This window comes from Maylandia zebra, linkage group LG23 (genome assembly GCF_041146795.1).
Source record: "Maylandia zebra isolate NMK-2024a linkage group LG23, Mzebra_GT3a, whole genome shotgun sequence".
Classification (NCBI taxonomy): Eukaryota; Metazoa; Chordata; class Actinopteri; order Cichliformes; family Cichlidae; genus Maylandia; species Maylandia zebra.
This window is the reverse complement of record NC_135188.1, coordinates 42,305,935-42,332,236: the sequence shown is the minus strand read 5'-3', so window position 1 is coordinate 42,332,236 and position 26,302 is coordinate 42,305,935. Positions and strand designations below refer to the sequence as shown.

General features: G+C 41.1%; 1 protein-coding gene across 4 annotated transcripts; it reads left to right on the top strand.

The window, feature by feature from the left end:
• Window positions 1-41: 41 nt before the first annotated feature.
• On the top strand, window positions 42-26,299 carry LOC101484231 (DNA-binding protein SATB2). Of its 4 annotated transcripts, XM_076880283.1 has the most exons (13): window positions 42-237; window positions 1,645-1,704; window positions 8,047-8,292; window positions 10,560-10,745; window positions 14,995-15,121; window positions 15,980-16,103; window positions 17,041-17,143; window positions 19,700-19,750; window positions 19,988-20,508; window positions 20,602-20,814; window positions 20,986-21,138; window positions 22,847-23,038; window positions 24,491-26,299. In XM_076880283.1, exons 3-13 carry the CDS (start codon window positions 8,058-8,060, stop codon window positions 25,127-25,129), a joined length of 2,544 nt encoding a protein of 847 aa, XP_076736398.1. In that variant the 5' UTR covers window positions 42-237; window positions 1,645-1,704; window positions 8,047-8,057; the 3' UTR covers window positions 25,130-26,299. The 4 variants fall into 4 exon arrangements, with proteins under 4 accessions (XP_076736398.1, XP_004573887.1, XP_076736399.1 ...); XM_004573830.3 differs by lacking the exon at window positions 1,645-1,704; XM_076880284.1 differs by lacking the exon at window positions 42-237 and having other exon boundaries at window positions 1,454-1,676.
• The last annotated feature ends 3 nt before the right edge of the window (window positions 26,300-26,302 follow it).

The following is a 26,302-nucleotide window of genomic DNA, read 5'->3' as shown; positions in this document are numbered from 1 at the left end:
CTCCCCTCTCTCTCACTCTCTTTGCATGTGTCATTTTACTGCTCTTTACTCAGCCCGCCAGCAGCAGTCTGTCCTCATCACTCCTTGTCTTTAGATCTCCTTGCTTGGTCCACTGTCGTGCCATTTGTCGCCAGGAAGGGAAAGCGGTGGAAAATTCCTATTCTCTCAGGCTGGATTCACTTGTTTTCACCAATGGATGGAGTTTATTCCCAAGCGCACACAGTGACTTCTTGAAAAGTGAGTTATTCATATTCGAGTAAGCAGACATAAAACTTTGGCAAGCTTAAATGGGTAGAAGTTGAAATGATGCTTTTAGATGTTACCAAAAGTTAAGCAGTTGTTACAAATTATTAATGACATATTAAACCCAAAGAGCTTACAGACTGAAGTTTTATGGCAGTTTTGACTCATGCTTGAGGACAATATAGCACCAAACTCACATATTTATATGTAAGTAAGCAGGTGCCAGGCTGACAGAAGTCATGGTAGTTTATCTTTAAACTGTCAATTGTTATTACAATAAAGTAAACACTAACATCCCTCACAATCATGTTACAAGGAGATATTAATTGGTTTTAACTTGGGGAATATTCTGAAGACTTAAAGTACAGTTTTAAGCCTAATGTAGTTATTTAACAGCTTTAGTTTTTGATCCTGTATTTTAGGCTCACATTGGAAAATTGTTGTTTCTCTTATCATGTATCAATACCACCCCTTCTCTTTGGCACATTTGCTTTGCATATTAAATACATGTCTATGATGCGTTTTACTATTTTTTAAACAGTTTATTTATAACACTCGTTTATTTTTATGGTGCCATAATAACTGCTAAACACTTGTGTGAAGGAAGTTCACCTCCAAACCCTCTATCTATCCCTCTGTAAGCTGGACACATCCTTCCTTTTTGAATAGTTTTGGGACCACTAACTTCTAATAATTCTTCCTTCAGTTTTCTGTGCTTTGAAGTTTGAAGCAGCTTTGCATTTTCCCACCACTATTAAATACAGATGATGGGTGACTGTCAGTGATTTCTAAGAAAAGCTGGAAAGAAATGAACATTGATTCATTTAAACAAAGTGGCCTATTCTTGGTATAAAATATTTCTTTTATGACCTCCATATTATTTTAAAATGGTAAAAACTAATAAACCACACCACAAACACTCCCTCACTGTCAATGCAAAGGGTTAGCTTAATTAAAGCCCCACTTAATTAACACGTGTATTAGCCGGAGGCCTTTGCCAATAGGCAAAAGATGCCCTCTCTTGAATTTAAAAACAAAAACTTAAATGAACATGCTTTTTCTCTAAAAACCGAATATTCCTCTCTTCACTTTGGCAAGCCGTCAATTATTTTAATATCCTTTTGTTTAGCTGACCTCTTTCACGTAGGCGCCTTTGGTTAAACACAGCTGCAGCTAATAAAATTAATAACTCCAGCACCGTTTGATTCACTGTGCCGCTGAGCGTTAACAATAGCGCCGTTTCTGTCGGTGTTCACTGGCGTATATTGTCAGTAGTGGTTCATTTAGCACACCTGAATCAAACGGAGCCATTATTAGCCTAATTTTATTAGCTGCAGCTGTGTTTTCCCTCCTGCCACAACAGGGCCAGAGAAAAACCTGCTTTTTTCTTCTTCTTTTCAGAGCTGCTAATAGCTGCTGCTGTTCCTCTGGGTGTAAGTTGTAACTTCAGACGACAGTAGAGTAAGTAATAATGTGGATATGTATGCCGAATTAATGATGAGTTAGCCAGTATTTAAAATACTGCAAATTTATTAATAATTATTCATAAATAGCTGTTATTTAGGAGATTTTGAGAGAAGAGAGGAGGGGTTCTGCTGAAACAAGCTACAGTAGCTGACAGGAGGCTTTTAGAGGCAAATATGTCATATTAAGTATGGCAACATAAGGCGTGTGGGGAACGAAATGTGTTATAAAGTATTTAATAATAATATGTATTCGCTAGTATAAGTGTTAGATAGTGGACTTTAAAAAATAATTGGCTAAAATGCCCTCAGTGTGAAAATGTCACTGTACAGGAAGAAAGGCAAAGTAAAAGTTTTTTGTTGTTGTTTTTGTTGTTGTTGTTTTTAAATAGGGAGTTTGTGTTAACGGGAAAATGATTTTCCACTTAAAGGAGGTTTTTATTTAAGTGGGATACATACAAATACTGAGAGCTTCCAGACCAGCATTTCCCCTCTACAGAACAGAGTCACTGTGTGGTTTTCTAAAAAAGCTTCTCATCTCTTTTTTTTTCTCCAAGAACAACATCCCTTAGTATGATCTGTTCCTTATTCTCTAAGTGAGCAAGCAGCGATTGGAAACTATATGTTTGAGCCATGTTAGAGGCTCCTGGTGAGATGTAAACTTTCTTTTTAATGTGGTTTTGCTGCTAATAACTATTAACCATAGTTGCATAATCCTCATAGTTTAGTTTATCTTGGTGGGACAATCACAAGTTGTCGTCCTGTACGGCTCACATGCTATAGGTATTAAATGTGCTTGCAATGAATTACGTTGAATCTATAGCATTATTACACTACTCTGGTCAAGAGTTCATCTTCTGATTGAAGCGGTGTGTTTACATGATGAGATTATTGGAAATGCAGATTTTAACTCTTGTCTGTCTACATATTTAGAATATAGATCCCGAAAGCATCTTGAGGTCGTTAAGACCCTCGCCACAAACATTTAGGTGTCACCAGACCCCAATCATTTCAGCTAAATACAACTCAGCTTGGTTTTAATCTCCTGGGCCATCAGGTTTCAATCCAGTACCCCTACTCTTAGAATTCACAGTTTAATTCATTAAAAAGCAGTTAAAGGCCCTTTAAGCTCTGCTTTTACGCACACTCCCTAAATTAGAGTCTGCTGGAGGTTTTCCGTGTGTTTCTACATGATTTGTCGGTCGAAGGCTACTGAGTGTGACTGTACATTTGGCCTCCATGTGCGCTAGTAAAGAGTGCGTGCTGAGAGTGTGTGGTCTCTGAGCTGTACTCCCACCGACTGTGTTGCTTGAAGTAGTTTTAATGTGTGTATGAGTGAGTAAAAGACACTTTACTCCAAAAAGCAGTGTACAAAAGCTAACTACATCTTACCCCCTCTGTTTTTGATATGAATTTAAAACATCAGAGTAGTAAAATGCTGTTTCAGTTACAGCTCTGAAATATGTGAGACTCTAGTTGGTGCCTGTCTTTAAAATATATTCACGTGGTTCAGCATAATCATACAGCGAGCTCAAGAATGTGTAGTCACAGTGGGGCTGGAATATGCCGTATTCTTTATGTAGAGAAGTGATCGATTAAGTCAATAAAGGCCTCTCAGCCACACTGATGTGGTGTAAAATTTAAAATGGAGCTTTTCTTATAAACTTATAGGCCATAATCAAAGTTTACCTTCAAAATAAGAGTCTTTTTGGGCCTGCACCAGGAATCTTTAAACAACTGACAGCAATTCTTTACTGAATAAATTGCTAGGCCTCGCCACATGGCGTGCACCCACACACATCTGTATCCCGGCACATTGCATTTAAAATCAAACAGGTATTACAGCATGAGGCCAGAGTTGTTTTTACATATGCATTCGATGAAGAATTTAGGAACTGTCCCCCTCCTTTTTTGCCTCACGTTCAATGGAGCCAATTTTTCCAAGGGTCTTATATCCAATATGGATACATGGTAGGTTAAGGGGTTTGCTTTCTTTGGATGAACTGCTCGATTTTACACTCTGACACGTGTAAAATATAGAAGGAAAAAATTAGTCCAGTCATAACCCGAATGCATAAACTATGGTCTATGGGTCACAATGCGAGCTGAAGTAAAGGGTTCATCAAGAGAAAATAAATCTGCAGGGAAAATAAATGTTAGGTATCTTTTTATTCTATTTTCTGACACTTTATAATTGAATTCATTGCAGTAACTGTGTTTGATGACTAGAATGGCCGATGTTTATCACTATGAGCTTCTGGTTTCTCATATACAGCAGAATGTGTTCACACAATTCACAGTACTGTGAGCGCTGTGTGGCAGCACATGTAGCAGAGCAGGATGACGTAGGGTCAAATGGTGGCGTCGTATCAAGTTACTAGTTTGAAAAATGCTTTTTTGGTAAGTTAATAAACAGTGAGAGCATAGTTTTCAGCATATAAAGAATATTTCTTTACTTCCTGCCAGCGCTGATCAGATGGCAGTGTTTTAAAAGCATAGCAAACCAAAACATTATTCAAAAAAGTCTTAAAAATTGTGTTTAAATCTAAACTGATTCCTTTCACATCCTGTGTGCTTCGCCGTGATGCCTCCATGTCCACATTACATTTTTTTTCAAACCTCAAAGCCATTTACTTTTTTCTTCCCACATTTTATGTCTCCTCATTAATGACTTAAATGCTGCTCTGGTTAGTGGAGAAAATGTGAACGAGGGAAAGGGGCTGATTATAATCCATTACCCCAAATATTAAAAAAATGTGCTTATTAAAAGCAGACCAAACTCAAATTGAGAGGGAGAGAGAGCACTTTGTTGTTTTAAGTTTACATGCAATACAATCAGAATTCATTAAAAAAAAAGGTCTAATGTAGAGTAACACTGGATGTACTGGAAAAATAAAGATTGTGAAGAATTGGTTCGGAGAAGTTAAGGCGTGAGGGTTTTATTTTGTGTTTATTAGACTGACATTTGACTATTCTCACTAAAGAGCACGGGTGCAAAGAGCACGGTCTGGGTTTTCTCCACAGGGTTCACGATGAGAACCTGAGTTCAACACTGAGTGTCTCAAGCATAGCTGAGCCTTTCCAGGACCAGGTGTGAGGAGGGTGCTTCTGCTTGGTCTTGCACTGGGGTCATTTGTGCAAGCTCCTACTAGATCCTGTAGTGTTGTGTGTTTTAGTGAGTGTGTGAATAACTGTATGTAAAATGTATTCCAGTGTTGTCACATTGACGGCAGTGTTATACTGTCTGTGAGTGTGTGTGACAGCGTGACCTTCAGCTCAAATGTGCAGATACTACGCTACAATAACTACATTACAATATACCAGCTACACAGGCAGACTCCAAGCATGAACCAGAATAACTGATTGCGCTCAGTGTTTGCAGCTTCTGCTTGCAGACATGCGAGCACGTATAAACTTTTGATGGAGCTGAACCAGACAGCTGAGTGTTAACATGCTGTGAGAGGATGTATATTAAACAAAACCAGAGTATTTCTTTTTTATTTACATCGAATCAAATCAAAAGGCAGGAGAAAACCAAGCTTAAACTGTCCCGTGTGAGAGCTGAAAGTTTGGCCGTTTTTGATGTCGAAACACTCGAGGAACACTTGCATGTGTCATTTCACATGATGTGAACAGAGAGACATAGTTGTACTACTTGAAGCCTTAGAAGGCATCAGACAATAGAAATGAGATGCTGATGTTAATAGATCTAGGACGCCTGCCCAAGTGAAGTTCAGCAAATGCAAAGACGAGGAATCCGTTTACAGGACCGTTGAAACATTCAGGACTTTCTCTTCTGTTTCCTGGTCCAGTGTGGAGGGGCCTCATTGTGCTCCATACGTTGTGATTCTTTTATTTATTTTTTCCTCGTTTGTGTTGGCCAAACTCTTTTAATGGCAGCTATTAATTTTGCATGTGAGTTTTATTATAATAATGTGTCACATTTGGCGCAGACTCGCGTGTCACTGCCGACTTTACGGCCATACCACTGAAAACCACACAGCGTGAGGAAAAATACAAAGCTGTGAGCACAATTGAGCAGCGCCGAGTCTATTTAACGGCGTAAGTTGGATTCAGGTTCTCAGCTTATTACTCATGAAGCTTCAGCAAATGTAAATATAAGAGGACTGTTGTTTCTGACAGCACAACAGTGCAGATAAACCTTTTTATAGTATACAGAAATATGTGTAAACAGGATGTTTCTCATTCTTCTTTGTTAACAATCAGTTGTTTGTTACCATGTGCCATAAATCTAGAGTGTACACACTTTTTTTTTAATGAGCCTCAGCAATAATTGTTTGAATGCTTTGTGCAAGATTAGGAACCCATGAGGACGGATTTGCAGTTTAAGTGCTTTCAGTCACATCATCGTGTTGCTTTGGGCCTTCTTCGCTTTCTTTCTTTCTTATGATATGATCTCATGTGACCAGTTGCAGTGCCGTCTATTGAAGTGATTGCCAGGAAGAGTGTTAATTGTCGTTTAGTCTAAGTTGTACATGAGTATATTGATAGCCCATTGATGTCTTGCGGTTGTTAAACTCATCTAACTTGCTTATCAAAAGTAGTAGAAACGGGTCACCTGGTTCAAACGTAACAGTTCACCCTCAAAGGTAAACATGCAAATTCTTTTAAATCTGTACAAAAATGTGTAAAGTGCGACAGCAGTTACTTCCTTTGTTGTGTTAACGTCACCTCGTCTTGTCACTCAGTTATAAAACACTATATAGTATTGTAACCTCCCCTTAGGTCGCACAGTGTCACGTCTTGTGATTTCATGCTGTGTGCTGTGATGTACTCCGTCCTCTCCTGGTTTCCTCTATCGTGTCCTTCCCTGTCATGTTGTCTCACATGCTGTCCGTGTTATTTAATCGTGCGCATAACAGTTGATACTGGGTCTAGCTCGAAGCAAAAGTGGGCATCTCATCTTGAATATTATTTGCTATAATTTTATCCTCTCCGGTAGCAGAGTGACAGGAACGTCATAGTCGCACCACAGGAACTCCAGGTAAATAAGCTAATCGGACTGTATATTGGAGAAAGCGGCTGCATATTTTAGCATATTAATGAAAGCAAAACAGACTTTTTTATTTTAATATTTATTTAATATCTTGATGTTTTTTAGACGCAGACTGAAAAGACGGGAATAAAAGTCAAGCACATTCGCATAGTATTGCAAAAGATGACCTCATTAGCATATAGTGATGTGTTCTGCAGCAGTGTGCAGTTTAAGCTCTTGTTGTTGCTTAGAAGAGGCTCGAGCGATTTGAAGTTAAGAAGAGAGTAAATGTAGGCATTTGAAAATTACTACTGCGTAGCATACTATTTTTATAAAGTACAGTTCTGCTTATTTGCATCCACAGTATACAGTGTGCACTATCACTGTATTCATATGTGCTTTAAGCACCTTCACGTCTTTCATTATAACCTGTTGTGTACTCCCGTGAGCCTAAACAGCGGATAATAAACGGGTCTGTGTTTAGTCTGTTGTGGTCGTCCCTGCCTCACTTCTGTGTAAATAAGAGAAAAAAATGTGTTAGCTGGATTGACTGGGCAGGGAAGGAACAAAGCCAGAGTGGTTGATGAAACGGTCTGTAATGGCTCTACACTGTCAACAATGGTAAAATAAGAAAGATGATATAGTTGATCTGCACGCTGTAGATCAACTATATCGTGTGTTATTTTTGTTTTTTACGATTCTTTTATTTTAGTGCTGTGGGTTTTTCTTTCCATCGTGAAGAAAACACTGGAAAAGATGACAATGCAAGCTATTTCTGCATATGGTAGATCTCTGGACCACCTGAATGTGTAATAAAATGAAAGCTGGCCCACTTTCTTTGAAGGCTGCAAAGTTTGGCTAATTCTCAGGAGAAGCTGTCGAGGACAATTACTGTAACATCACTGTTACTGACTCGTTGTTTCAAGGATCTGTGATTTGCAGTTTTTTGATGAGGTTCTTCCTCCTCATGGTGTAGTTTATGCATTCACCTACTAAATGAAAGCTCCCTGGTTAGATCCTGGGAGGATGCACAAATACCTGTGGGATTGTGTCAGGAAGGATGTGTAGTAAAGTCAAACATGTGGCACTACCTGCTGTGGGGACTGCTGGTGAATAAGGGTTCAGCCAAAAGTAGCTTCTGTTGTATTTTTTTTTTAACCTAACTCCAGACTGGTGAGTTCATACAAAGACTTGTTGTATTTCATAATCCACCCATGTGTCTCTTATCTCTAGGTTGTTAATTTCAGCCTCACTGCTGTAGAGCTGTTACTGACTAATTCATGTTGTAGTTATTAATCGCTGTAGATTCAATTGTGCTAAAGCAAAGCTCTTGTGTGTTTCCAGCTTCACGGGCTATGCTGTGTGTTCCTCCTGGAGTTTGCAAGAGGATGGAGCAGCGTGGAAACGCAGGGGGGGAAGCGGAGAGCCCCAGCCGTCAGGACAGCGCCAGCCCAGAGGAGATGGGGGAGAAAGGGGAAAGTCCCACTTCCAGCGGTGGTCTTCAGTGCAAGCTGAGCCGTATGGAGGTCAATGGCAGCCCAACAAACCCACGAACCCGACAGAACTGCACACCGCTGAGACCACTTGGAGGTGCGTTGTTAACAGGATGGCTCGATAAAGGTGTACATGTTTGTTATAATAAAAGTCATTTTAGTGTTTAAAGCTGTCAACAGACAGTGAAAGGAGTTAATAAACATTTAGTGGCTCCAACTCTGTATTGCATTCTCTAAGGAAGTTCTATCAGTCTCCCCAAATTCTCTCTATGCCATAAACACACAGTAAAATGCTACACTTGAGCCAACTTGGTCTAAACGGTCAGACAAAGACACCCAGCAGTCCTGCCACAACTGCCTCATTTAAAATGACTTTTATCCTTAAATTAAATTCAGCAGTGTAAAGGGAAGATAAAGAATCTCTTAAGTGCTCACTTCCAGTTTTATTCATTTCATTATTATAAATGTATTTACATCAATTTTATTAACCTCAAATCAGAATATTTGGTATTGCTGCTTGGTTAGTGATCATACATGTTTAATTATTTTTATTTATTTTTTACTTCATGCAACTGGACAGGTGACAAATGAATGAGTCCATTTTTGAAGGTGAGCTCGGCATGAAAGCCTTTGACAGGAGGTTGTTTAAAAATGTATGTCAGTCTAAATCTTTACGATATCTTGTCTACGGCGTGTTTTCCGCTCCACATCAGTGTACTGAGCATATGAACATCCAGCAGGCTTGATACTGTGTAAAAACTGCTTTGTTCTGAGGCTGTCCCAGCCTTAATCAAAGAGGATATATGTAGTATAATTATCACTGCATACTACTTTCTAGTTCATTCGTATGCTGTAATGATTGGGTATAATGGCTAAAAGACACAGCCATGGCTCTGGTGGCAAAGCAGGTTGTCTGCTAATCACATCACAATCGCGGGCATGGCTTTGAGAAAGAGACTGAACCCAAGTTTCTCCCGCTGGCAGGAAAAGAAACACATTGTAAAGAGCTTTATAGAGTTTGTGCAACGTCGGCTCATGGATAGTGTTACAGAGCAGAAGGTACAGAAAACACTCAGTCATAGATGCCCATTATTCTCTCATGCAGTTGAAAACATCATCATGCATCATCACACAAACACTGTAGCGGAACATACACGCACACCCAAACACACACACACTGCTGTGTTACCTCCCTCCACCCTTCCACTCAGCGGTCTGGTTATTGGCTGATAGCGTGCCTGATGCTGCTGCGGTTTGGCTCCGGCTGATCTGTCACTGCTCCGCACACTGGGGGAGAAGGATTGATGACTTGTTAATTAGCAGCTCCTGTGGGACAGACGAGTGGACTGGATGGGTGTGAGTGGTTCTGTGCTTTGAGGATCTCTAAGCACTTATCCGATAACAAGTTCAGACTGATGCATAGGAATCGTTTTCACCGCTAGAGTCGTGGCATCGCTCCTGAGCGCTACATGCAGCAGTTTAATAGCGGTTCTGGAAACAAGTCTTAACCCTTGTGGCTTTTAATATGTGGTTCAAACACAAATACAGTTGTACAATCTTGCACTGACTTATACTGACACTGGCAGCTGCCCAGTGTAACACAATGAGACCACCGAGCTGCTATAGTGCAGCAGCGCTGACGCACTAAATACTGAGCAGACAAATTTGTTGAACTGTGGCTGTGAGCTTCAACTTCTGGAGGAATCCCTGGAGAAAGTAATTTATAACATTAAGTTTGTTTTACTCCCTGGGATGAATTTCCAGTCAGTAATGTAGCATTAAATCTTAAATATGTCCACATATCCTTAGCCCAACAGGGAGGACTTAACATGTTTGAAAATGTATTATTTTTGTTATCTACGTATTATACAAATAATTGTAGACCTTTTATAAGACGAGTAACGGTTGTTTTCTTGACTATAATGATACATCGTGTTACAGCAAAAAAGACATTTTCTCTGTCACCATTTAACAAAGTAAGAATATCTCCTAATTGATAAGAGGGAGGGTGGGAGAGGGGAGTGCTCAAGCATTTGAGCAATTGCTGAAAGGGTAAACTCTCCCACACCTTAACTGCTAGACCCACAGCAACAGAAAGGCCCAGGATGGGAAATCCTGAAAAGATTTATTTTCTACCTTTCACCTGTAAAGTGCTGAATCTTGTAATATTCTGTTTGTCATGCATATCATGGAAATCTTCTCCCCTCCTCAGATAAAAACACATTAACAGGTGGGGTAGAGGGAAACACTGTGAAACGCTAGTGAGGCCTGACCTGCGATTTCCCGTTAAATGCGAGGACCTGGGAAGTGGGTGAGCTACACATTAGCGCTATAACTTTCTCCCTCTCTGTCTTGTTGCGCCAGGTTTGATGATCCCGGTCTACTGTGTGGTGGAGCATGCAGACATGGGAATGGCAGGCAACTGTGAGGGGCGTAGTGACCGCCACGCCGAGTTTGTGTTGGTTCGTAAAGATGTCCTGTTCACACAGCTGGTAGAGACGGCACTGGTTGCTCTTGGATACTCTCATAACTCAGCTGTGCAGGCACGAGGTAAGCAGTGAGTGTGGGTAGGTCTGAAAAGGTAAATTCATGTGGTTTTCAGATGATTCAGATGTTACTCACTATGAAGGACATTTAAACTTAACTCTGTCCTTGAAAATGAAACATAACTGATTTTTAAATTTGGCTCATTGCCCTGTCTATTTGGGCACATCTCCTGACACTGCTAGTATTTTTAGTCTTCTCTGGAAGTCCCATACTGACCGCTTCTTGGTCTGCAAGGAGTACGGGAGCTCCTCGAAACAGTGACTCGTCAACTAGATTTTCATTTGTTGGATTAAGGATGAAGTCACTGAGAGCCAAATCTGTAAAGCAGGACAGGTGGTGTGCACAGATAATGTTGGTGTAGCCAAAAATTATATGGTGGGTACTGCAAACAGTCTCGTGTGTCACAGTTCAGGTGGTTTGTACCAAATGTTCACCCTCGGATCCCTCAAGATGTTGGAGTAGAAAACTTGATTCACAATCTCAGGCAACGTCCACACGTACCCAGGTATTTTTGAAAACGCAGATTTTTCTATACGTTTGCACCTTTTGTCCACACGTAAACGGTGTTTACGGTCACTGAAAACGGAGATTTCTAAAAACGCCTGAAAAAGGTGGATATTTTCGAAAACTCAGTTTTTGCATTTACGTGTGGACGAGAAAAAAGGAGAAAACGCAGCGTCAAAGGTGTGCGCCTTTTTTGACGTCACACTGTGCGCCACGTTATTGTTTCGGTGAAATGAATTTCTATAATACTGTTTCTGTTAATTTTACTCTCTGCAGTGTTTAAATGCTTACATATACACACAGTTACTGTCCCTCCACACATACGACTCGGTTCTACTTCTATGCCCCATCTTTGTTTACGATTTCCCACCGAGGCTTCTAGACTTCTGATTGGCCAACATTTCTACACGGTCAGGAATATATCGCCACCTGTTGCTTTGGCATGTTCCTAGCAGCGTTTTCCTTCATTTCTGCGTTTACGTGTGGATGGGATTATTTTTTAAAACGAAAACGGAAAATCTCCGTTTTCAAAAATACCCGTGTACGTGTGGACGTAGCCTCAAAGTCAAGCTGACTGGGACATTTCCCGGGAATAATCTAAAAGTTGCAGTTGCACTAGAAGTGATCCAGAGGTGCAGACAGGTGTTCAAATTTAACCCTCTCAAGGCAGGCGTTGCAGATTTGCAACAGTTAAAAACTAACAACCTGATTACCCCACATACATACTTTATGAGTTTTTTTTACTCAGAAGTACCACTGCAGGACTTGGTTGTGCATTAGCAACAAAAAGTTTAATTTGAGCCTGAGAGGGTTAAGGTCATACCTGGGTTTATAAAATGCCTTTCTAAATGTCTTTAGACATTTCTCCCTAAACTTGCTTTAACCTGCTTTCCCTAAACCTGTCAGTTTAGGGAGCTAAATTTAATCCATAGTTATTTTGTTCTGTCTGTCTCCTCTCACCCACAACCAATCACTGCACATGGCTGCTGCTCCCTCAGCCTGGTTCTGCTGGAGGCTTCTTCCTTCTCACTGTCTCCAAGTACTTGCTCATAGGTTGTTGGGGTTTGCTATTATTGTTTTCTATTATTGTAGGGTCATTACCTTACGATATAAAACACCTTTAGGTGACAGTTTTTTGCAATTTGCCACTATATATATTTAAGAAATCTCACAGATGACATGACAACGAATAGCAGGCAAACTGCAGCCCTGACTTACAATTTAAAATCAGTAAAGTTTATCCACATAAAACTGATGCCTCTAAATCTGAAAGACTTACTGCTCCTCTAAGAACATCCAAGACACGAGGGGATCTACTGTGAGCATCTTCAGGGCTTTAACTTCCCCTTAAATGCCACCCGGACAGCAGAGCAGTGAAAACAAAGCCAAACTGTAGTCATGCCAGATCTTTTAAATACAAATTAAAAAACATGATCGGATGTTGAATAACTTGAAGCCTCTTCAGATGTGAGAAACATGCGTTTGTAAACTTCTCTGTTATTACACGCTGATGGGAAGGCTCATGCCTTACTCATTATTACCGCCCTGTTAGTTATTTGAGTAATTAATCCAGCAGCAGCTGAATGAAATATTACTGAGTGGGGGTTTTCCACATCGGTACAGTGAGTACTGATGTCGCAAAACTCAGGGACAGTCACAGGAGCGGTATTTACCAAGAAAGTATTTTCAGTGATTCACTACACCCACCTGGCTGCGTGGCGGTTAAACTGAACAATAAATCTATGTCTGAAAACCCCAGACGAGCACCAGAATTCAGAGATCAAAACAGGAGAGCAAGCAGCATCCAGTTCAACTGCATTCACACACAGAGAGAGAGACGCACTCACTCTCACAGAGCTGGGCAGTTTGAAATTCCTGGTGTGTCCCATAAACACAGGGTACTCTAACCATGTGGCCGACGCCCTACGACCCCCCTCGCCTGTCCCAAATAGCTAGGTTTTGTTCTGAGAAATAAGCCTTTTCTTTTCAAATAAATAATTTTTGGCTGGAGTCATGCATTTTTCCCCCGAGTGTGGTCACGACCAAAATTATACAGAGTCTCTTCTGCGATTGAATTGCATCTTGCATAACTTTGACTGGATGAGTATTTTTAAACTCTTCACTGAATGGCACAGGGCTTTTTTTTCTTTAATTAACTTGCACATTATGGCTAATTAAAAAGCAGCTATTTCTTATTTGGAATATATGGTTAAGGCTCGGGTTGTAACGTGGGCTTAGGTGCACTGCTGAGAAATAGTCCAACTAAATTTAACTTAAGGTCAAGTTTTTGGAAACATTCACTGATATTACAAACTGAAAAATGACTATTTTTAAGGTGTTTAAACCACTAGTGGATCCCTTTAAACAACCCAAACTTTATTTTAAAAAGGAAACTGCACTTAACATAGATTATGTCGGTACCCACTTATTTTTAAAATGCTTAAAATAAAATTTTACGGTACCTCTGAATCTCCCAAATTGCTCCTTGTGGAACACGTAGCTCCTTTAGGTGTCTATTTTTTTTCTCCATAAAACTTTTCCTTGCTTGATAATTAGATGAAAATGACTAAAACGGCCTTTTGTTGTATTACATGTGTGCTGCTTTTTGGTCATCAGTCTGTTAGTCATCTTCAGTTAGTTACCATTTTTGTGTTATCTTGTTGTTGCATTGTCAAAAAATGTCTGTATTCGTAATCTTATCCCACCTATAAAGTTGTGATTTTGTTGGATACAGTACTGTGATGTGTGTCTGTGCGGAAAAAATGCAGGGAGAAATGCACTGGTGTGCATGCAGGTATGTTCAATAGTGTATGACGTGACGTCCATCAAGAATCCAGTACTCATCTTTTAGAGCTTGCAGAGTCATATGAAAAGATGACAGGAAATTGTGTTTAATATTTAAGCTAAATCTCTGATAAACATCCTTTTGCTCTAACAACAAAAAAAAGATTTGTTTTTGGGTCTGTGTGGAGGAAGTCGAGCCCTCTTCCAAAATATGTAGTGCAAAATCTTACTCTGCGCCTGACATGTAGACAGATACACTGATATGAGGTATTGTTTGGGAACTAGGGAAGACTGCAGATTGGTACAAGGATAAAGCCCAAACATCTGCCTGTCAGCAGTAATTTAAGCTTTATTCACTTCAAGTGAGAGTTTTAAAAGGTTAAAGTAGCATCTCAGTGAGTAGTTGACCACATGTGAAGGTATCAATAGTTTTAAAGACGTGGCAGATCTAGGAAACGTAAAAACTGCCAGTTATCAGAAGATATTCTGTTAGACAAGAGAGCAATGACCTCACAGTGTTTATTTGGAGCATGAACATCAAAACAGCGCGCCCATTCTCAGCTCCAGACCTAATGTTGAGCTGATTTTACATTTCTCCTCTCATTAATCAACTGTGGAGGCCAAAGAGAACACACTTTGTTCTTTGCCCCTATCACCAGCATCCTCATGCAACACACACACACACACACACAACTGAGGCTGGCAGGCTAAGACTAGACAGGGTCTGTGTTTGATTTAGAAGATCCTAATGTGATTAGGTCTGTTTAGATTTGCACTTCCAGTCACGGCCGTATGAAGGCCAGGGGAATGTTCAAATCATCATGATGCTCAAAGATTCACCACGAGTTTAACCAACAGGTCAAAAAGCACAAACAGATTGAGCTGTTTTTAATATATTGACGGGAACAAAACAGTTTAACATGGTAACTTTTAAACAGTGATTGGTCTGTGTGTGTGTCATCAGGGATCATTAAAGTGGGCCGGTGGAAGCCGATGCCCATCCACTACCTAACAGATGCTCCGGAGGCCACGGTAGCGGACATGCTGCTGGATGTTTACCACATGGTCACACTGCGGATCCTACTGCACAGGTCAGCATTGTGTATTGCAGATTGTAAATAGGAATCCAGCTTTTTTTTTTTTTTTTTTTTTTTTTTGCATCCATGGTGAAGCATCCCCTCAAAAGAAGAAAGAAGAAGAAGAAAGTGTACTTTATTGGTCCCCGTGGGGAAAATCGCTCTCTGCATTTAACCCATTCACTCAGTGAAGCAGTGGGCAGCCATTGGGCGCCCGGGGAGCAGTGTGTAGGGACGGTACCTTGCTCAGGGGTACCTCAGGGTAGCTGTTCAGGGGAATCGAACCCCCGACCTTCCGATCATGGGGCCACCACTCTACCTACTGAGCTATCCAAAATAAGTACCAGGCACACCAGCTGACTTGATTTTGTTCATCTAATTTCATTTTGCAGAGTTTTGGGGCACTTTGCAGTAACAGAACTGCAGTGTGTGTATCTGCTGCGTGTGCTTGGTGGACATATGGAGATGACCATATGTATACACTGTGCACACAGGCCAGCAGCTCCGGTTTCACTGGGAGCCCAAAAGTACAGTTTTACTTATCCACTCATTATAGTGGCGACTTTTAAGAGTTACAGAATAAATACACTTGAATAGAATCATATTCTAAGCATTAGAATGCACTATATACATTTTAATGCATTACGTTATTCATCATATATGTGCAGCAGGTATAATTTATACAAGAGATTACTTTGGAATGGGCAAAATACAAGAGGAAAGCCTCTTACAACCAGTGACTGCAGAAAACAAGGGTCAAAACTAGTCTTGTCTTCTAAATGCTTGGATTACATCAGATTCCTGTTTGTTTCTTTCTGTAATCAGCACTGCTCTTGAAAGAGTGAACAGAAAAGTTTTGTCATTTCCATGTAGCTTTGCCCGGCTGGAGGAGCTGCCATCAGACCAGTGGACCCACGCCACCGTGAGAAACGCCCTCAAAGAGCTGCTTAGAGAGACCAACCAGAGCGCTCTGGCAAAGGAGTGTCCTCTCTCCCAGGTAACTGCTTCATAACTCTGTCCAGGCAGAGTTCAAGCTCAGCAGCAGTTTCACTGCATCATGGGTCCAAATCAGACTCGAGTCGCTCTTTCTCTGAATAAGCTGAATGTTTTTATGATTTTTAGGTAATCCATTCAGTCACTGCATATTACTCACATTAGATGGTGTAAACAGAACATTCAAAAGAATTAGTTTGCTAAGTCCCAGATAATAAATGCTTTATACTTCAGGTTTTAGCACCCATAAGCCACAAATGTGAGCTATAATCAGCACATGCAGGACATATTTAGATGTTCCTGCAGGTTGCTTGATATTCAGATTTTCTTTATGATGTGTTGTGATGAACTGAACACAAGGACAAAGTTTAAATTCCTCCTTTTGCCTTTTTTTTTTTTGCCCTTTTTGTCACACGCTTATTGATAGCCAAGATGTATTTGTCTCTAAGCACATGGTTTCATCATCAGTTCACCACACGCTTAGTGCAATGTGTAATCTGAGTCTCACACACACACACACACACACACACACACACACACACAAATATTGGTACCATCCCATGGGAAAGGATGCAAACACGCACACCTCAATTATCCTGCTCACACACACCCTGCAGTCATTAGAGTCGAGAGTGTGTCATTTCGACTTGTGATTTATACATAAGACTTAGTCATGATGTAATTAGTGATTAGGGGAAGTGTGTGGGTGGTGTGCATTTGCAGCTTGACTCATGTGACTTTTAATCCTCAGCGTTTCCCATGTTGAGCTTTTGCTGGCGTTTTTGCATCTCTTGCTCGGTATAAGTGGCCAGTTGTTGGTCATTTGCGGAGACTTGAGATTTTTAATCAGTCTGAAAGACAAAGCTGTTGCTTAATGGTTCAAAAATTTTGGCTAACCCCATGAATGACTAATGTATTTTGTCAAATTGTCTCTGTGTCAGAGTATGATCTCAGCAATCGTCAACAGTTCCTACTATGCCAACGTCTCCACCTCCAAGTGCCAGGAGTTTGGGCGCTGGTACAAGAGATACAAACGCATCAAAGGTAACTCTGAAGCCTTACTCACATTATCAGGTAACTGAGTGTAATTAAGGCAGTCAGTTTCCTTTTTTTTTTTTTCTTTCTTTCATTGTTAAGCAAGCTATATCTGCAAACTAGCCTCAAGCTGGGCACAGATATTCCTGCCCTAAAGTGCTAAAGTGAAGGTGCTCAGTGGGAGACTCGTCAGTATTTTTCTGATTATGGAACAGTGTTGCATATATTTGTTGGCTGTCAGAGACAACAGCATGCAAAGTCTAATGGGACCACAATGTAGTTAATTAGCTGCAGCTTGTGTGCCCTCACTTAGATTATGACAACTGAATGCTTTCTAAGGCCCTGGCTGAAATGCTACAGTTTGAAGCAGGAATGAATTTGTCCCTAATTATTCTTTTTAAAAATGAATAATGACATTACGGTTGTAATTGGCTTTATGATTTACCAAATGATTCCCCTGGTTTTACTAACGCTGTTGTTTTAAAGTGGAGCAACGTTTAAGACAAGATAAAGGCTGGTGTGATTTTTAAAAAGGTCACCTTAGTGTTTTTCCTGCTCCGTGGTAAAGAAGCTCATTACGTGTGTCTTTGGCTATAGGATCAATATTATAACAGTTTGTCAGGGAACCACTTTGTACGATGTGAAAATCTCTGGGTGGTAATTTTCCACAGTGAACACTTTTGTCTCAAAGAAATGTAACTAATGATGTTGTTAACGGACTGAAACAGACATAGTTTCATGTCATTTAAACTTTAACGGTTAATTCTGTTTTCGTTCCTCGACTCTCAGAGTTGAAAATATTCTTAATTATCTTTAATAAAAATATAAATAAGGATAGTTTCAAAAAGTGGAAACTACACCTGTACCTTATAGGAACTATCTCTGCATTTATTGGTTGCGTTATTTGAAAATGTAGCCATCTTTAATATGAGCTTTGGTTATTGTAACAGTCTATATATTTAATAAAATACGATAGAATTTAATAGAAACCCAAATAACAGGAGAGTTTTGTTGACCATTAACATTAGAGCAGGTTTTAGGTGTGAGTATGAAGGTGTTTCCCCCAGAGGTTAAATCAGAATAGCTGATGTTTGTTTTCCCGGGTTGATTCCACACATGCTTTTCCTGCCACAACAAGTAAAAATGACGAACACGATAATGAGGTCATCTGCAATCTTTTTGTTTGGTTTTTTTTAAAGGAAAGCTGGTGACTAAAATGATATTTTTTACGCAGCAGTGAGCAGAAATGTGGCCACACATGGGTTTTTTGAGTGCCGGATCCTTGTGTGTATGTACAGTTCTGGTCCTCACTGCCAGGTGTTGCTGCAATGTAGTGATTATATTTTGAGTCTAGGTGTGTGGCTTTTGGTAACCTCCCGGTTAAGTGTCCCCCTCCTGCCTTGTTAAAAACTTTTACAGTTTTTTGAACAACTCTCCTGAACCTCAGCCACCAGCTGTTCGGCTGTTTATACTTTATTTGCTTTCTGCTGCTTTGAAAACTCATAAAGGTAAAAACTGTCAGACACTTTTTTAAAAAAAGAAGGAACTGACACTTATTGCTAGTTACATCTCAAGTTAATATGACTCACCTGCCTTAATGCCTTCGTTTTGTGATCCTTTCTAATGAAGCTTTTCCATTCTTCTGTCCACCCCCTGTATGTGTCTGAGCACGTGTGCCAGCCTCTGTGTGTCTAATCTGCTGCATGAGACGTCTGTCAGTGACAGCTCTCAGTAGGAAGGAACTGTCACACATGGTTCACATTAATGTCACCCTTAATACACATGACAAAACTAAATGCTCTTAACTCCTAATGGAAAACAGCAGTAACCTCCCCTCCCCCCCCAACTCACACACACACCAACACACACCAACAAAACACAGGAATAATACTTATTACACACACACAAGGTAAAAATCTGATGCCCTGCCAAACCTTGCTGCAACTTTTTATTCCCTTAATAACCAAAAATGCGACACACAGCCAAACCGGAGTGGAAGCCTAACAAGAAGCAGACTTACGTGGAGAGGCTGTTAAAATCCAGGGGAAGAGAAAGAAAAGAGTTCAGAGGAAACATTCTTCACTTATTTGATAATCTTATCTGGTGAATATGGAGACAGTAAGTGAAAATAAGACCATACTTCAGCCGAGGTTGTGATCAGATCGTCCCCCGAAGACTAGAATTCATACTTTGAAATGATACAGTGCAGTTTTGTGACTTGGAGCAAAGTTTTGTGGTATTCTTGACTCCGGGTCCTGGACCTCTGGGGGTGCCATGACCTAATTTGAGAACCGCTGCTGTAAGAACTCCTGGAAGGATCCCTGTAGGATCTCTCACAAGCTCCTCTACTGTCACTACTGAGGCTTGGATAAAACCTGAGCCATTTAACTTTTGCTCACACTGTCTGATGTCAGAGTGGGATGAGAAACATGAAGTAACCGTTAATGGACTGGATGCAGTGTAGATCATTTTTATAAGTAAAGCATCATTGAACTACGTGGGTAATCATGTATGCAGAAGAAACTGCTAACAGTCTTGGTCCTCTCGCTTTCATTTTCTTTGTAGGTGAATACATTGAAAAGATGTGGTCGTCACATGAGAAGTCGGATATAAAAGGTACGCCCATCGTCTAATGTGTTTTTAGTGGAATGAAAATTAAATACTTCTGACACTTACATTGCATATGATGCTCGCTAATAAGAAGCGTCTCAGTTTTTGCATGTTTTCTGTGTGAGATTTGTCTGAAACTTCAAACTGAATACCAGCAGTCTAAGAAATATTAACCTTTAACCCCACACCAGGATGTTCAATCCAGATATATTAACACAATATTGTATATGTGTGTTGACGTAGTGGAGCGGGATTTGGACCTGAGCATCCTCAGCCATCGTCCTCCCTCTCTCTTGCCCTCTCCCACCCATTTGGGTGGGTCCGGAGTTCATTCCCTTAAGAGTGGCCTCGGGGACACTCAGACCTCAACCCAGCCTCACGGCCTGCCTCACCCTAGTGGACAGAATCACCCCAGTCCTCCACTTCGTCCACAGGCTCCACCTCTCCTGGGCCACAGTGGGCTCCTGCCTCCCCAACTCCCCCCTCAACTTGTACGTCAACAGCTCGCGATGGCCCACCTCATCAACCAGCAGCTGGCTGTTAGCCGCCTGCTTGCCCACCAGCACCCACAGGGAGTCAACCAGCAGTTCCTCAACCATCCTCCTATCTCACGGAGCTGCAAGATCTCCGGGGCTGTTTCTGAGCCCAGCCTCAACTCCGGGGCCGAAGTCTCCTCCGACATTTACCAGCAGGTCAGGAATGAGCTGAAGAGGGCCAGCGTTTCCCAGGCCGTGTTTGCCCGTGTGGCCTTTAACCGCACACAGGTAAACGTGGAATTAAGGCAAATGTGGAGACGATAATAAAAGACTTCATTCCATAGAATCTAAGAATGACTATTTAAATGTGTGCGTCTGCAGGGCTTGCTGTCAGAAATCCTCCGTAAGGAGGAGGATCCTCGCTCTGCCTCTCAGTCTCTGTTGGTCAACCTGAAAGCCATGCAAAACTTCCTTAACCTGCCTGAGAGCGAGCGAGACCGGATCTACCAGGAGGAGAGGGAGAGGAGTACCAACACTAACCACAACCACTCCACCAACCACATCTCCAGTGCCAACACACACAGACACGCACAGGTACATGCACACATTTAAATACGAGCTCTGCACATGAAATAAAGCGCTAGCAGATTTCTTTTCAACTAAAACTTGAAAAATCTTACACTCTTATAGTCTAGCTTATGTCACTCACTACAACATATCTTTATTTTTCATTGACATCAGATTGTGTTTCTTGGTCTTGTGTAGACAAAATGCAGCATGCCCGGCCCGGAGCTGCAGATAAAGCTGGACTCGCTGGTAAACATCACATCAGGGATCTATGAGGAGATCCAGCAGGAGATGAAGAGGGCGAAGGTCTCCCAGGCTCTGTTCGCTAAGGTGGCTGCTAATAAAAGTCAGGTCAGTCCTTGTTTTTGTTGTTTTGAGTCTTTGATTTTCACAACCGAATTATACTCAAATCTGAACCTGTAATCACAGCCCGCTGCTGTGAACTTAGCCTGAACGGGTGTGGGCTGTACGTGGGCTGCCTAAACTTGCATGTACATAGAGGGTTACACGTGCAAACCTGAGATAAAAATGTCTCAACATGAGTAAAAATTTCTGAGTTGATAATGTTTGAAGGAGCTGATGAGGGTGTAGTGTAGACGTGTGTGACTGTGTGTTTGTGCGAGGGCGTGTGCGGTATCTGATTACCCACTTGTGGCATACCATCATGACTCCATCCTCAGATAAACAATGCGGGCGATCGAGGGCGAGATCAAAGCATAGTCTGCTTCTGAAGGGGGAGACGGGGAAGGAGGGAGGGAGAGGGAGGACGCTATGGTTTTAAAACCAGTTTAAATATCTTCTGACAACAGACTACATTTATTATGAATACCGAGTTGGTGTGTTTGGGTGTGTGAGACTCGCTGAGAGATGCTTAAAAACTAAATCTGAAACGCTAAAGGATGAGAACACAGGACGAACAGAAGGATGCAAGATGGAGGAGAAGACAGACAAGATGATGGAGGGATGATCACATTATTACCATTAATTTCCAGGCTGAAGGCTGTGTATAAACAACAGCTGGTGGCAGATCCTGGGTCAGCCTAGCAGAGATAATGCAATCTTCACACACACACACATGCGCGCACTCATTTGCAGGCCCCACTCATATCAGACTTTCCTTCTGGTTTTTCCTTCGACTCTTTGGGACAAACTTTGATTCACTCGTGTTCGCACATGTATAAATTAATATAAATAAATGTGTAAAATTGAAGAAAAAGTGACTCTGCTTTATTCACCAAGTATGTGCACATGCAGGGTCTCAGTGTATGTGACAGAACAAACAATAGGGAAAAAGCAGCTTGTATAGTACGTTTATATTTATATGTACAATGATGAAAAAGCGCAAACATGCTGCGATAAATTATGGGATAAAGAAGGGATGGATAGATGCTTACTGTATATACATAAGGACTTGGCAGTATATATTCAGTGTATATGTGTCTACAGTGGTTTATAGATATGTATACGTTAAGCTTTGGTTCAGGTATGGTGGATATAAGTACAGACACTTTGCGACTGAAATCATTTTGCTTCCTAAATGAGAACGAATGTTACAGTCACCTGGTGTGTAGCCCTAAAATGTCATATTAGTCACCTACATGCCATAACAGAGCATTTTCTTCACAGGGAAATCATTAAACCTACCTGCCTTCAGTTTTGGAAAGTTGTAAACTAGCTTTAACTAAGCTCCTCTATATAAAGTTTGTTTGGGGTTTTATTTGCATTGTAATTCAAGTAGTTCACTTACTTTTTAGCATTTTTGTGTAGGTGGTTACATTTAAAAGATTCTTTATTTATTTCACCATTGATTTTGCAAATTGCTGAAGCATGTTAGTAATTATTTTTCTTTCATTGTAATTGCTGTAAACACCCTTTAATCAGGTGTCCACCACCACCAGTATTCCTTGGTAAACCCTCCAGATCTCAGTCTGGAAAATGCTCAGTACACGAGGCTAGAGTAGTTTTAATGCTTTCCTTTTGAGTTACACCTGCAAACAAGTGGGCGCTGCATTAATTTGTTTGATAGTAAAGACACAGCTAACCTCTCTTCTTCCTTCAGGGTTGGCTATGTGAGCTGCTAAGATGGAAAGAGAGCCCAAGCCCTGAGAACCGCACATTGTGGGAGAACCTGTGTACCATCAGGAGGTTCCTGGCGTTGTCACAAGTCGACCGAGATCAGGTGTATGAAGAAGAGTCGAGACAGCAGCACAGCGACAGGCTGCACACCGTCCTGCACATCTCAGAGCCGCAGGTAACAAACATGCAGTCAGTGGTCGGAGTTTGGCACCGCTAGGATGAATCGGAAAGTTTGTTTTGTGTTTCACTGAAGTGGTAAATGTGGTTAAAAATCCGAGGAGCAAAAGAAACGTGTGAAAATCTGATATTTAAAAATAGTCAGCCACTCGCAACCACAGCGCAGCCATGTGTAAGAAAAGACACAAATCAAAGTGTTTTTACGAGTGAGAAAATGGGAAAAGCAGCATGAGCGTTTGCTGTGCTGTGTCAAAAAGTTTCCTCTGTCTCCTCCGTCTGTCTGATCCCACCACCTGCTCCTCTTAGCAGCCCTCCTCTTTGTCATGTTTGTGTCCCATAAGTCATTGAAAATAGAAGTGGTAAATGACCAGCCCACACATTTCCTGCTAAACACTCCTCCATCCCACCCTCTCCCAAAAACCAAAATGCTCTCCAGTCTAGCCCTAACCTCAATATTATTCAGAACATAGCCTGTAATTATTGAAGCAGAGAAAAAGGAATTGCCATTATCTTTATTTAGGTCCTTTAATTTTGATGGACCACAGATTTATGGTGTTGGATTCCTGTGTTTGGGTGTGCAGGCCTCCCCACCCTGTTAATAAGCTCTAGTAGCGTGCTTGTTTGTGTGATGAATTTGGGAGTTTAGCGTGCATGTTGGCGGGTGATGGAAGCCGGTTGATCGCACTTCCGCTTGTAGTACATTTTCTTTGAGTCTGCAGAGGGGCACGAGCTGAAATATGAGCCGAACAGTTCGCTTACTCCCGTGGCGATGAGGAGTGTGAGAACACAGAATGAGTAATCTTCAAATAGACTGCGACAGAGCAAACCGTAGTGTGTAATAGATTTTGATGTTTCAAAGCTTGAGAGTTTAAGAGATTTAGTTATTTATGGACAAATATGTGCAACCTTTTTCAGCATGGATGGCAAAGCAAATATGCCCCCTACACAAATCATCAAAAGGCAGTATATTTGTAGCTTTACATATAAGAAACATGTCTAAAGGGAATGATGAAAGTGTTTTAAGTGCTGAAATATGTTTCTCCTGTCTTTCACATCTAACATCTTCAGTGACACAAAGCAAAACAAAAAACAACAAAAAACAGGACACCGAGGAAGTTTTAAAAAGTTTAAGTGATAACATTTAACAGTAAATTAAAGAAATCATGACTCAAGGGCCACTTATTAACTTCATACAGTGTCAACTTTGTGTTAAGCTGCCTCAGACCGAGGTGAGCTGCCCTTGAATCGGCTTTTTAAATGTATATTTTTGGCATAGTTTTAAATGAACTGATATGGAAAATCAAGAAAAGGCAAACATTTCTGTTAAATAAGGTGAGACGGATCCATTGTCTTGTTTTTTTTTTTTTTCTATTTTATTCTCGCCTATTGCAGATTAGGCGACACAAATCTTCTAAATGCTGTGACTCAACCTTTTTTATTTTCTAAACAGACCCTCCACAGGCAGCCCCTGCCACCGCTAATGGCTCCATCCCCAATTCATGATGAACCCCAGCCCATCCCCCCGCCAGCGCTGCAAAGCTCAGAAGATGGGCCTCAGCGCGGGGTGAGCCCTGGCCTCGGAGGTGGAGGAACAAAGAAGGCCCGGTCACGGACAAGGATTTCTCTGGAGGCCCTGGGAATCCTTCAGAGCTTCATTGGCGATGTGGGACTTTACCCGGACCAGGAAGCGATCCACACCCTGTCAGCCCAGCTAGACCTGCCCAAACACACAATCATCAAGTTCTTCCAGAACCAGCGCTACAACGTTAAGCACCACAGCCAGGCCAGAGAGCCTACCGCTGGGGAGGATGACAGGGAGAGCTCCAGTCCCAGTGAGGGAGGCGTCTGCACAATCGAGGGCAGAGGAGGGGAAGAGGCTCTCTCCCCGTCTGAGGAGTCAAGCGAGGACGGGAGAGGATCAGTGGAGGTGTTCAGAACAGAAGGAGGAGATGTGGGAGGAGAAGGTGAGGTGGAAATGGAGGTTGAGAAGGAGGAAGGGGATGATGCAAAAGCTTCAGGGCCAGTAGCTTCCTCTCTGTCCCCTTACAGCAGCGCGGACAGCCCCCAGTCTGGAGAGCAACAGAGATAACAGCAGCGACCACACACAGACAGCCTGTGAATAAACACAATTTTGTCATCACCTTTAATAGAGCTGATGATCAGAGCTCTCTAATATCTGAAAAACTTGGGAAAAGTATTTATGGATGGTTTGACTGAAAAGTGAGTCCACCTACCTTCAGAGCCAGTGTTTTTGGTTTATAAAACAGTGTTTGGGACAACGCTCAGTGCCACTGAGAGAAAATGCATTTCAGTTATGCCATGGTTTTTGTTTTGATGTTGGGGAAAAGGCTCCATAGGACAACACGTCTTTGAAAATCAGATTTATTTAATTCTTTGAGTCGTTTTCCACTTTTTGACAGGATAAAAAAGAAAAACGCTCAAGCCTTCTACATCTTAGACTGCATTTAAAACACAGCCCTCTTACTAGCTCTCCAAGTACATTTCCAACAGTTTTAGCAAAGAATGTGCATCTTCTTTGTCTGCTGTCGATAAAATGCAATAAATTTTGTATTTGCTGTACTGTTTTGATAAAAGGTGCATATATGGTTTGTATAAAGTGATTGAGTGCATGTTGCCCCTCTTAAATCCAACCCCAGAAATACATAACTGCAGGGATAGAGGCTTACAGCAGGTCAGAGGAGCAAACTCTTACATGCCTTCAGGTTCAGGTTTCATGCACTTACATTGGGACCAAGGATAAACGGCACTGAACTGCATTCGCCTTTTAGAAATACAAGCATGCAGGGAAAAAATACTATAACCTCTTATTTTCTGATTATTTTTTTTTCCTTCTAGATATAATTTTTTTGTGTTGTCCTTAAAATTATTTTGGAGATCCCTGCATTGACTTGTCTGTATGTGAAACTCAAAAAAAGCCAGTTCACACTTTGCTCCTTTTACTATTTATTACCAGCTTTGTATTTACTTAAATCTAAGTATTATTGTTGTAATTACATTTTCTTTTCTTTGCAATGACTACAGATGTCTTTGTAAATGGGACTAAAACATGCCAAGAGGACCTTTGGACTGTTACACACTCAACATTCAACTTTTTCTTTGGCTGAAAAGGAAAATAACTGTTTTTCTTTTTTTCTTTCTTTTTTTTTGGGACATTTATGTACGTTATGATGTAAATGTTGGTGATCCACCTGCAAAAGTGAATCTGCCATTAAACTGGGATGCAACCACTGTCACTTTACAC

What these genes read in the sequence shown, in the direction of transcription:
- LOC101484231 (XM_004573830.3), top strand. Translation starts at nt 8,058, where the DNA reads ATGCTGTGTGTTCCTCCTGGAGTTTGCAAGAGGATGGAGCAGCGTGGA. An exon ending in CTGCGGATCCTACTGCACAG is followed by an intron (nt 15,122 to 15,979) that starts GTCAGCATTGTG and finishes ATTTCCATGTAG; the next exon opens with CTTTGCCCGGCTGGAGGAGC. An exon ending in TGCACATCTCAGAGCCGCAG is followed by an intron (nt 23,039 to 24,490) that starts GTAACAAACATG and finishes TTTTCTAAACAG; the next exon opens with ACCCTCCACAGGCAGCCCCT.